Source organism: Ochotona curzoniae, unplaced genomic scaffold, assembly GCF_017591425.1.
Source record: "Ochotona curzoniae isolate NIBS_2020 unplaced genomic scaffold, NIBS_Ocur_1.0 contig_291, whole genome shotgun sequence".
NCBI classification, from domain to species: Eukaryota; Metazoa; Chordata; class Mammalia; order Lagomorpha; family Ochotonidae; genus Ochotona; species Ochotona curzoniae.
The window spans coordinates 7,747,510-7,759,898 of NW_024465649.1; the positions used below are offsets into that span (position 1 = coordinate 7,747,510).

Here is a 12,389-nt window from a genome sequence, read left to right on the forward strand (position 1 = left end):
ATGTTGGAAATACCCTGCAAGACCTAGGAGTAGGTCCTGACTTTCTAAGAAGGACGCCAAAAGCAATAGCAGTTAAGAACAGAATAAACAAATGGGACCTCATCAAACTAAGAAGCTTCTGTACAGCAAAGGAAACAATCAGCAAAGTAAAAAAGCAACCCACAGAGTTGGAGAAGATCTTTGCACACTACATAGGTGATAGGGGGCTAATCTCCAGGATTTACAAAGAACTTCAAAACAACCAAAACACCAAAACAAACAAATCACTTAAGAAATGGGCACGGGAAATGGGCAAACATTTCACAAAGGAACAGGCCCAAATGGCAAACAAACATATGAAAAAATGCTCAAGTTCCCTGGCAATAAGGGAAATCCAAATTAAGACATCGATGAGGTACCACCTAACACCAGTAAGATTGGCCCACATAAAAAAGAACACCAACGACACTTGTTGGTGAGGATGTGGGGAAAAGGGAACCCTACTCCACTGCTGGTGGAGCTGCAAGTTGGTACAGCCTTTATGGAAATCAGTCTGGAGAACACTCAAACAACTCAAAATCTGCATACCATATGACCCAGCAATAGCACTCCTAGGAATATCCAAAACACCTGTTTCACAACAAACCAACATGCACCCTTATGTTCATAGCAGCACAATCAGTAATTGCAAAAGCATGGAAGCAACCGAAATGCCCATCAGCAGAAGATTGGATAAGAAAGCTTTGGTTCATCTACTCCATGGAATACTACTCAGCTATTAAAAAAAAACAAAATGCAGTTCTTTGTGGCTGAATGGGCCCAACTGGAAACTATAATGCTAAGGGAAATGAGCGAATCCCAAAAGGTTAGACACCACATGTTTGTCTTGATTTAACCTGTAATTTTTGTTTGGTTGTTTGTTACTTTTTGAACCTGTCATTGATACTGTCTCAACCCAGGTGTTTTGAAGAATTGAACTTGCATTATTTTTAACATATTGTTTACTCAATACAATGTCAACTAATTCCATAACATTGTATATTGATGCTGATGTTTTGTTGGGGCTTTTAACTGACCGGACTTTACTCTGTTAGCTCTGTCTTCAGACTAGAGTAGGTCTCCCCAAGAAGCCACTGAACTTATCTGGACAATAAGATGCTGGACTTTATGCTAGGTATATGCTTGCAATGAAGGAATCTCAATTGAACTTGAACTGTGGTTATGCAGCAAGGTGGAGCAATCCACTATGGGGGGAGGGTTGTGGGAGGGGTGAGGGGAATCCCAGTACCTATAAAACTGTATCACATAATACAATGTTAATAACAATTAAAACAAATAAATAAAACTTAAAAAAAAACAAAATATTTACTGACTTACTAATGTTGTTGATAAACTGTGCCCCAGATATTAGGGATGCTACTGGGGACAGAAGGCAGGACCCTAACCAACACTAAACATAGAAAGTCACAGGAGGGTTCCTGGAGAAAGGGAGACTGAGTCCTGATCCATTTGGTCCATTTGCCAGGTAAAGGAAGCTAACTCCATAAGTTTGCCAAGCAGAAGGGAAAATCTTGGAAAAACACAGTCATGAGAGATCATGGGCATGGAATCCTTAGACACAATGACAAAAAAATTCACCAGGTGGAAAATCTTTGCATTTCTCTAAGCATTTGTTACAGGCAAAGTAATGGATTCCTTGAAGAAACTTCCACAGCCTTGGACTCAATTTTAAATGCCCAGACAGGGAGAGCTGAAAAGGAAATAGTGAAGCAAGCTGGGCCAGCCCTACTGTATAATGAAGAGCTCCACCCTTTCAAAAAGAGTGCAGCCCCTCCTGGGTTCTAGCTTCTTTCCACACAAAAATGTGGACTAGGTATTAATTGTCATGTTCTTTCATTACTTTTTTTTTCTAGGCAGGTAAATCTAGATGTCAGCTACAGAAAACTAATTCAACAATGCTTTTGTTTCAAGACAGATTGGTGAGTTGAAACCCATTTGGGGCTCAGGATGGGCTTGTGCGCTGCTGCACTGTGCAGTCCTAGCAAGCAAAGGCAGTGGTGACAGCCAGGAGTAGGATGGCCACACTGGATTAGAATCCTGGCTTTACCACTAATTCATTGTGGATCCCTGAGAAAGCTGCTTAAGTCCTCTGAGACAGTGTTCTCAGGGGTACAACAGGATAATACTGTGCCATTGAGCAGCTTGGATGTAATTCCAAATGTGAAAATTAACATGGTACCTTTTAGAAAAATAAGAAGAAAAAAAATCCCTAGCTAAATAATAAAGTGTTGTTGTCAAACAGAAAGGTTAGCAGTGACTATAAGAATTTTTCTAATGGAAAATTACTAAGAAGTAATAAAAGCTTGAGCATTGTGCTATCAAATAGCAAATCATTCAAACCATAGGCAGGATCCTAGTACTGTTTTTTTTTCTGTGTATGCGTGTGTATGTGTGTGTGTGTGTGTGTGTGTGTTCAGCCAATCCTTTTATACACTAATAATCACTTAAAACCACATTTATACAACTGCACAAATCTACTAACTTTTCTTCACTATTATTACATAGTAACTCCAGTGTTCTACAAATATTTATTATCTTACCAATATGTATGTCTGAATTTTTTTGAAGTCATAAAACAGATCATGTCACACCCATGCTCAAAACTCATCAGGTGTTTCCCACTGCTCTTGCAATAAATCCCACATCTCTGCTCTTAGTCTCAAGGCAGTACATGCTCTGACCCCTACTCAAATCTGCATCCTGCCTCCTATGACTCCTGTCTTGCCCAAACTCTACTGGTTCTGCTGACCCCTTTGCTCATCTCTCTCCCGGGGAATCTGTATCTCCTCCTTCCTGAAAACTCTCATCATTTGGGTTAAAAGTATCTCAAGAGACATCTTCTCTAAACATACCAAATCTGGTCATCTGTGTCTTCCCTTTACAACATTATCTCTCTCTCCCCCCCAAAAAAATCATTTTGTATACATATAATGCATGTGTCTCCCTGTCTATTTTCTGCCTCCATTCTAGACTCTAACTTCCAAGAAGACTATCCAGCACTATTATCTTTCTCTTTCACCTTGGCATCCGCAAAGCCCAAAAATCCACCTAACAAATAGCAGACACTCAACCTTTGTTGAATGAAATCCCCCTGGACATATCAACAACAAATTTCTTCCCTGAACCAGTCCATGCAATGCTTAAGCATATACTTAATAGACAGAAGAGTTAAATAGCGATGTACTCACAGTTTGAATGAAATATGCCAAAGTTCCATTCCCATTTTCACCACTTATTAGGAGAGTGACTTTGGCCAAAATGCCAAGAGTCTGTATACCTCTCTAAAAGATGATAACCACTTCAAGGTTAGGCTTACATACTTCATATACTTTACTTTTTCCTTTCATCTATGTTCTTATTCTATTCCCTTAGACTAGTATTTATATAGAGGTCTTCGAAAAGTTCATGAAAATGCATGTAAGAGGAAACTATGCACCAGATTTGAAATTTTCTGCATCAATACAAACTTCTGTTTATAATTCCATTTTACCATCAACTTGTTGAATTCCCCTATTGTATTTATCCCCTACTCTGTAGTTTCCTGAAAGCAGAAAACATTTTCAGACTTACACCCAAGTTACCTAGGCTCTTAGGGGTGGCAGACGGTGAGACAGAGATCTGGTGAACTCTTTGCTCACACAACTGACACCATCAGTAAATGATACAATTTTAGAAATTTTGGTTTTTCATCTGTACAGAAAGATTATATCTATTCCACAAGATTGATATGAAGAGTGCATAAAATAATCCTCAAGAACAGAGAATAACTGTGGTGCCAGAGACACTGGTAAATTTTAGGGAAAAGAAGGAGAAAACACTCAGCAATACAATGTGCTTTGCTAGGTCAACACTGGTTGCCTGATGGCACAGAGATAACACACTATGTGAGGATACAAACATGGAATACCCTGCACCTATGCTTAATTCTCTGTGATTATCTCTGACAATTTGATAGTAATTCCTAGACATTTCTTTTAACTACTTGGCCAGCAAGAAAAACAAAGCACTCACTTTCCCAGCTCCACAAGTAAGAGACTTTGGTATCTCTCAGTCTGTGATAGGATGTAACCACACCCATCAATACATACTTTTAAATACAATGTATTGGAAATTAAACTGCCATTTGAATATTTACTATTTAAACCACTTTTAGAAATATCACCCTAAGTCACAATAATTCTACAAAACAGATATGACTCCCCTCACTCCACACCTCAACATGTTATGGCTTAGAGAAGCTAAGTTAGCTTTTCCAACATGCATGATTGGTAGCAGGCAGAAACAGATGTACACTCACTGTGCTTGGTTTCAAACACAGTACTACTTGCAGCTGTTGTTATTGAATTGTGCCACAGCACCCAAGTTCTAAAGCATCTGGCCTGAAGTAACTTCAAAAGTTCATGGACAAAAGCACATTATGAAACATTATGTATAGATTCCAACAATTTTTGTACCAAACATATCTTTTAATTCCTTTTCCCATAAAATGTGAAAAACCCTCATATTAATTCTACTGCTGTGAACTGATGAATAAGATAAGCAGCACTAGAGCTAAACTTGAAATTGTAAAATCTAATGAAGACTATAGTTGTTAAAAAAAACTGCTATTAAAGCAAAAAAGGATGGTATTTCAAAGAGAACTTTTACTGTTTTATTTCATAAAGTTGTAAAAGTACAACGAACTTCAAGATAGAGAAAAGATCACACCATATCATCAAGAAGAATGAAAAGAATAAAACCTGACAAAGCAACTGAAAAGGCATAGACAGTCCATTATTTTACAGAAGGGACTAGAATAAACAGGCTTTCTCAACCTGCAGCAGAATTTTCTTGTCAACAGTTCCTACTGCAAAGCACTTGCCTCAGACCTCCCACAGCTGGCATGAAATCAAACATCTCTAGGCTTCCAAACTCTCAGGTTCTTCAAAACAATCAGCATGTACCAGAAAACAAACAGGATGTCACTAGCACCAATCAGAAAATTATTTACTCATCTCCTATTATGCTATCCACCAAACAGAAGCAGAAGGGCATGGACCTGGGAGATGGCACAAGCAGATATATGTTTTCTGAACTGAACAACAAAATACTTCAACATTCTATTCAGTTGGTTCCAGCTCCTTGGAAGGAACAAATAAAATGGTTTTTAAGACTAAAAAATGGTTTGTTTTCTGCTCTGCTGACAATGGCAAAAAAAAGGAAATGAGTCAAGAGGCAGATTGAGTAGTTCCATGTAACCCCTCTAAGCCATTTTAATTACCTTCTATTAGCATTGAGCTGTCAGGCTTGGCATGAGCCCGTTAACTTTCTTGACCTTCCCCAGTCTGTACCTTGTTACCCTACAATGTTTCATGTTTATACAGATAGAGGACTCCAGCCGCTATAGCCTGACAGAACTTAATTTACATTTGGGCTTCATTAAGATGAGAGTCAGAATCATTGAGACCAAATGGAAAAATTGGACTGTTGGAGGTTATGAAAAATTCAAATGGCATTCTCCCTTTTATCTGACAATTCTTATTAAGGAGACATATGTCAACCTCAAACACACAAACCTGAGCTGTTTTAGACATGACCGAAATTCCAAATGGCAAAACTAAGACCCAAATGACTGCCTGAGTCATGGTGGTCCTGGAGCACCAATTCCATTTTCTGGGAAGTTGATACTGAATTCTGTCCAACTCCCTCACATCTGATTCCAAGTTAAGGACAGGAACTCCTAAACAACAGTGAACCCAAAATGAGCGGTAATAGTTGCTGCTTCACCTGACTCACCCTTCAGCGGCAGTCAGTCTCAATGTCCTGTTAATATTGTCTCTCAAAGATTTCTGAAATCCATCACCTCTCTATCCTGTAATGAGAGGTCTCATTTGTTGTCACCTGCAACAGCCCCTGAGAGTAACACTCAACTCACTCAAAAAAATACATACTGAGCTCTAACCAAGTGTCAGCCATTTAATTAGGGATAGGAAAACAGCAAAATATCAAATGGATAAGATTTCCATTCTCTTGTAGATTGTGAGGATTGGAAAGGAAAGGTTCCATATGCACCATCATACAAATGGACACATTATTACAATTCATGAACAATACAATGAAGTAAAATGAGGAGTGCAACAACATGAGAAAGTACGTATTTGAGGGCCAGGAAAAGCTTTTCTATGTAAGTCTAATACCTAAACAACAAAGAAAAACCAGTGGTGGGACAAAGAAGAAGAATCAGGACAGAAGGCACAGCACTGTCAAGACTGGGGACCCATAAACTTCATTTCAATAGGTAGAAATTGTGTGTAGTTCCCACTTGGCAGGCCTTTTAGGCTGTCTCAATTGCTCAGCTGTGTCACACTAACACTGTAATACAAAGGTAGCACCGTCATGACATGAGCAAATGAGTGTGGCTATATTCCAATAAAACTGAAGTTATGATAACTAAAACTTTAACATCACGTAATTTCCATTGGCAAAACCATTCAACAACAAGCCTTAGGCCAAATTTTGCTAAGCTCTAGCCAGGATTCTGAGGCAGCAGAGCAGTAAGTGTATGTCAGGAATCCTGTGTGGACCCCATGGATGGACATGAGCAAGAACATGGAGGACACACAGTTAAGAGGTAAAAACTACCTACCCTGATAACTCCTGGGCCATGCTATAAACTTCAGAATTTATGAAAAGAGCAATGCAATGGCACCAATGTACAACAGAAGAGTGAAAAAACTTAGTTCTTAACTTTCATCCATCCTATCTTCTATACTAAGCAAAACCATCATTTCCATATATTCCTGCATCTTTTGAAATTTGTGATATAGCACAGCTCTCTTCAGCTCCTACTCTGTGCCCTAATGATCTCTATCCTTAGGAGACTCAACCCTTCAAAGGTAAGGCTGAGTCATTTTTGTTCTCATGTCCCAGGAGCCCATCACAGTAGATGGTTCACAGCTGCAGCTCAGTTACAATGTGGGTAATTGAGGAATGAATTAAAGAACATAAAAACGACAACTCAGTGAATTTCAGAGAGGCTCATGTCTTCATTTTAAATGTTCACTTGAAACAATTCTACCAAACCTATCTAACTCACCTGTTTCTCTCATCATCCATATTCTTTTTTTTTCCTGATTCACAACTATACGTATTTCATAGTAGAACATATAGAATTAAGAGTGGTTTCATAAGTCTGTAACTTGTTAGACATGATAATCTTCCAGTGTTCTGTCCCTACTCCAGAATTTGCAGTTGAACAAGATCTCTGCGTGAGTGATTTATACACACACACAGAAAAAAAAAGTTTGAGAAGCTGCCTAAGCCATCCTAGTCAAGTGCACAAATGATTTTGAAATATCTCTCAATTTGAATTTGCAATGACCATAAATCTAGAGGAATCTCAACAAGAACTCCCTGGTATGCTTACCAAGAATATAAAAATAATGCACAGTTGAAATCAATCTTCAGAGAGTTCAATATGCAGTAAAGGAAAAGTGGAGGAAAGCCTTATTCAGAAAATTCTGAAAAGAAACTTGTTTTTAAAAATAATTAAAACATGGGCCCGGCGCGGTGGCGCAAGTGGTTAAAGGTCCTCACCTTGCACGCCCGGGATCCCATATGGGAACCGGTTCTAATCCCAGCAGCCCCACTTCCCTTCCAGCTCCCTGCCTGTGGCCTGGGAAAGCAGTCCAGGACGGCCCAAAGCCTTGGGAACCTGCACCCGTGTGGGAGACCCGGAAGAGGCTCCTGGCTTCGGATCGGCATAGTATCGGCCCATTGCGCTCACTTGGGGAGTGAATCATCAGACGGAAGATCTTCCTCTCTGTCTCTCCTCTCTGTATATCCGCCTTTCCAATGAAAAAATAATAAAAATAAATCTTTAAAAAAAATAATTAAAAGAAGGAACTTCAAAAGTCACAAGTAATCTAGTATTCATTTTTGTGTAGGCTTTAGTGAAGTGTGATCTCATCTGCCTGGCATTAAGCATCCTAGGAGGTTGATACCAGCTGTGCCTGTGGATCTCCTGAGATGTATGGTCCATGCTGCTCATGTAGCAGTCATTCCATAAGGTCATGATGAACCAGCCACCATCTGCCCAATTCTCCTTGCTTAAATCAGTGTAAGTTTTCTTCCCATGCTACCGGATGGGTGACACACTCAACTCAATTATTCCACAGCAAGTTTAGATTGCCTTAAGAGCAATGCTGTATCTATCCAAACTCTTCCCCAAGTGTCTAGCTCTACAGAAGAATTCTGGCACCATATCACAGGATGGGAGGAGTTGGGATTTGGAACCCAGCAGTCACGGGGTTTCATGGGTTGAGACTGTGACTCTACCTCCAATTTGAGAGTGTCTATAACCTCATAGCTTCAGTGGCCACAATGGCCAGAGCTGAGCTGATCTGAATCCAAGAGCCAGTAGATTTCTCCAGGTCATCTCCCACACAAGTTCAGGATGCCAAGACCTTGGGCAATCTTCTAACGCTTTCCCAAGCCAGAAGCAGGGAGCTAGATGGCAAGTGGAGCAGAGAGAAAATGAATTGGCACACATATGGTATCCCAGCGTATTCAAAGCAAGGATTTAGCCACTGAGCCATCATGTTGGGCCCAACAATTAACCTTTTTTAAAAAAAGAATTAAATTATTGCAATCTGTACTCCCTAAGCAAATCTGTAGTCACTTTAAGCAAGCATGGGAACTTTCTGCAAGAGAAAATTTAGAACAAATGGTGTAAGCGCTATGACATAGCAGGTAAAATGCTATCTGTAACACTGGCATCCCATAGGAGCAACAGTTCGTGTCCTGGGTACTCCCCTATTTGTTCGGTTCCACAAGAATGTGCCTGGAAAGCAGCAAAGGATGGTCCAACACTTGAGTTCCTGCTGCCACTGTGGGAGACTAATTAGAATCTCCTGGTTTTGGCCTAGCTCCATGTTGGCCCACTATTCTATTGGACAGTCGGTCAGTGAAGGGAAGATTCTTTCTCTTTTTCTCTGCAATTTTAACTTTAAAACAAACAAATAATTCTTAAAAAAAAAAAAAGAAAGAAAAGCTCTATAAAATGGCTCAATATAGAAGCATAAAATAGATGGCAAGCCAAAGAAGGGATTTACTAAATCCCTTCTCTCTTACTTCCCATTCCCCCATCTTGGCTATGCTGCGACTCCTTTCCAGCACCCCTCAGCTCCCCTAACTCTAATCACAAGCTGAAAATAATGGAAGACTCTGCTCACCTGAAAATTTCAGTGAGTCAATGAATCACAAGAGGTCTTATTCATTAAATAGACTCTCCATTCCCCAGACCACCTAGGGATTTTCAAGTCCCTGGATTTCCCAAAGGACCTGAACTTTCTCACACATCCATCTCTAATGGGAACCATTAAGCTGACATCACCATTCTCCACACTTCATAAAGGAGCCCTAACATATGGAAATGGGAACCACCTGCAAGTGCTCTGACCAGAGATCACCCTATCATTCAAGGACTTGGAAACCAGAGATGAAGGTAAGGAAAGAAGGAATACCCTAAACTGTCAACAAGTTCAAAGATGAACAACTTGGGGCTAAAAACAGAACAGAAGGCATCTCTCAGGAGGTCTGGATTTAAATGCAAGCTCTGTTGCATTCTAAGTGTAATAGCAATTAACCTCTCTGAACTGCAGGAACTTACTAGATAGTAAAAGGATTGATTTTGGAATCAATAGGCATAGGTTCAAATCTTGGTTCTGTCTTTATACTTAATGTTTACCCTAGGGCCAACTGATCTATCCATATGTGCTTCACCTCTCTCATATGCAAAATAAAAACTCATCTTTCAAAAAGAATCCACTTCAAAGAGTTGTTGGATTCAAAGACACAACAGAAAATATAAAGATTTCTGAAAAAAGTAATAGGAGTGCCAACTGTTGCCATAGAGCGGTTTAAGTCTGTCAATTGACATCCTATGTAGTGCCAATTGTCTTGGCTGCTCCACTTCTGATCTTGCTCCCTGCAAATGCACCTGGAAGGATAAAATAGTCCAGGTTCTTTGGCCCCCTATTAACTACTTGAAAAATAACTGTAAGCATGGAGTTCCGGGCTGTTGACTTTGGCCTGACAGAGCCCTTGCTGTGTGAGTCATTTTGGGAGCATGAAACAGAGGATGGAAGATTCTCTTTCTCTCTCTCTCTCCTTTCTAACTCTAGCTTTCGTGTGTGTGTGTGTGTGTGTGCATGTGTGTGTAACATTCACCCAACTTATCAAAGAAATATATAAATAACAAGTATATACATTTATAATCTCATAAATGGATGATGTATTGGAGACCAGAGTACAGGGAATCAAAGAACTGCATTATGCCTTTCTACTCCCAAATAAAAGTAGGACCCTGACAAAACTGTTAAATATACCTTGATAACAAAATATTAGACTCTGTACCATTGCTAATATCTACAACATCATGACATATATAGAGCAGGACATTCGAGCCAAAATTACAGCTGAAGGACTATATTATTCTAAAATATAGGGGAAAATGGGGAGGGGAGAAGGAGGAGGGAGAAAAAAGAGGGAAGGGAAGAAGTCCTACAAAACTACAAAATGGAAAATAATATTTAAAATAAATAAAATTATGATATACATATTACATCTTTTAAAATATATCTACCCTTTCATAAAGTTTTGGAAGCACTACTGTGCTTATCACTGGGCTAGCATGGATTCAGCACATAAAAACAAAGCAGGGTAGATATTTGACTCAGTAGTTAAGCTGCCTAGGTTACAGGATGCCTGGCTTGAATTTTAACTCTGTTTTTGATCCCAGCTTCCCACTAATGCACACTCTAGGTAGCACATGGTGTCTCAAGTACTTGGGTCCCTACCACCAATAGGGGAGACCCAAACGGAGTGCCAAGTTCAAGGCTTAAACCTGGCAAGGCCTTGTAGAAATTTTGTAGAAATTTTGGAAGTGAACCAGCAGATAGAAGCTCTATTTTTGCATCTCTGCCTTTCAAATAAAATGAAAATAAGTAATAAACAAACAAGCAAAAAATAAAGTGGCTTAATTTACAACCTACTCAGTAAAATGTGATCAACCTTTCTCCAAAGAGTTACTAGGTAAAGTGATAAATTACAGATGTCAACCGTGTGTCTGGCCCTTGCTGATCCAGAGTATACAGACTCACCTCCTTCAGCCACAGAAGCTTTGGGGCCTGCATTTCCACAGACATCACTCCCCCAACATACTGCAAGACTCTATGCTTGGTCTTGTTGATCCTCTGGACCTGGCTGACTGCACGATGGTCCAGCCACATGATGACATTTCGATGAGCATCCCCTAGAAGAAACCACAGAGAGATGGGGATAGACATACAAGGGCAGAATGTTGCCAACTTCTATAATTTCATGTAGCAATAAACAATATGAAAAGACATTGGCAAGGCTAATGAGTACACACTCCCCAAACCTTCCATTTCCATCCTATTTCTCACATTCTGTAACCCAGTGGGTAGCTGACTATCCCTTCCTGTCTTCCCAGCCTTTGCGAATTCATGACAGAGTGATGGGCAAACCAGGATTCCTTTCACACCCTACTACTTCTCCACTGACAAAATGCAGAAAACAGCAATGAATATATCCAAGAGATGATTAGGTGAAAGACAAAAGGGAAGACAAAAGGGAACCCACCTGTTACTGAACCAGGCACTTTAACACACTATTTTATTTTATATCAAGACAATAGGCAGCAACCACTTATCTCACTAAAAGCAAACATTTTTAGTGTATGTTTGTGAGATAAATGATTTACATATATCATCTCACTGAATACTAAAAACACCTTCTGTTCTAGGTATTATTATCCTCATTTTGCAGCAACAGACAGACTTCCAAGGCCAAAGCTGTGCCCAATATCTCACAACTGGGAAATGCATGAAGTGTGACTTGAAAGCAGATCTGTGTCAAGAACAGATTGGTAAAATGAATACACCAGAGTCAGACCTGCCACCATGAATAATGCTGCCAGCTGAGACACTTTAAAACACACTAGATTTTGTTTGTTGATATAGGTACAGACATACGGAGTGAAAACACAAGAACTGTGTTTTAGATGCAGCAACTGCAGCAGAAATGGCATCTGTAGGGCAAAGGGGAGGAGCTGGAGTGTGCATATAGATTTTCTTTGAAAAATTTACAAATATGGGAAATTATTGTGTATCCTTGGGCATGGTTTCAGAGATATCTGTCATTTCCTTTGCTCTTCCACATTCTTAGAAAGCATTTTTAAAAGAAAAAATGGAAAATCAACCTAGGACAATATCTATATGAGTCACTGAAAGGGAAGAATTCAAATCTCAGAACAGTTACACACAAAACAGTAAAACTTCATGGTTTTG

General features: G+C 39.6%; 1 protein-coding gene across 2 annotated transcripts in view; it reads right to left on the reverse strand.

The window, feature by feature from the left end:
• The window catches only part of FGGY (FGGY carbohydrate kinase domain containing), a 395,820-nt gene that overhangs the window by 361,085 nt on the left and 22,346 nt on the right, over positions 1–12,389 (reverse strand). Inside the window, exon 3 of one of the 2 annotated variants that reach the window (XM_040978474.1) lies at positions 11,181–11,332. The exons of the other annotated variant lie outside the window; for it this stretch is intronic. Within the exon in view, the coding sequence (XP_040834408.1) occupies positions 11,181–11,332 (152 nt within the window). The remainder of the gene's footprint in view (positions 1–11,180; positions 11,333–12,389) is intronic. 2 annotated transcript variants of the gene reach the window in all.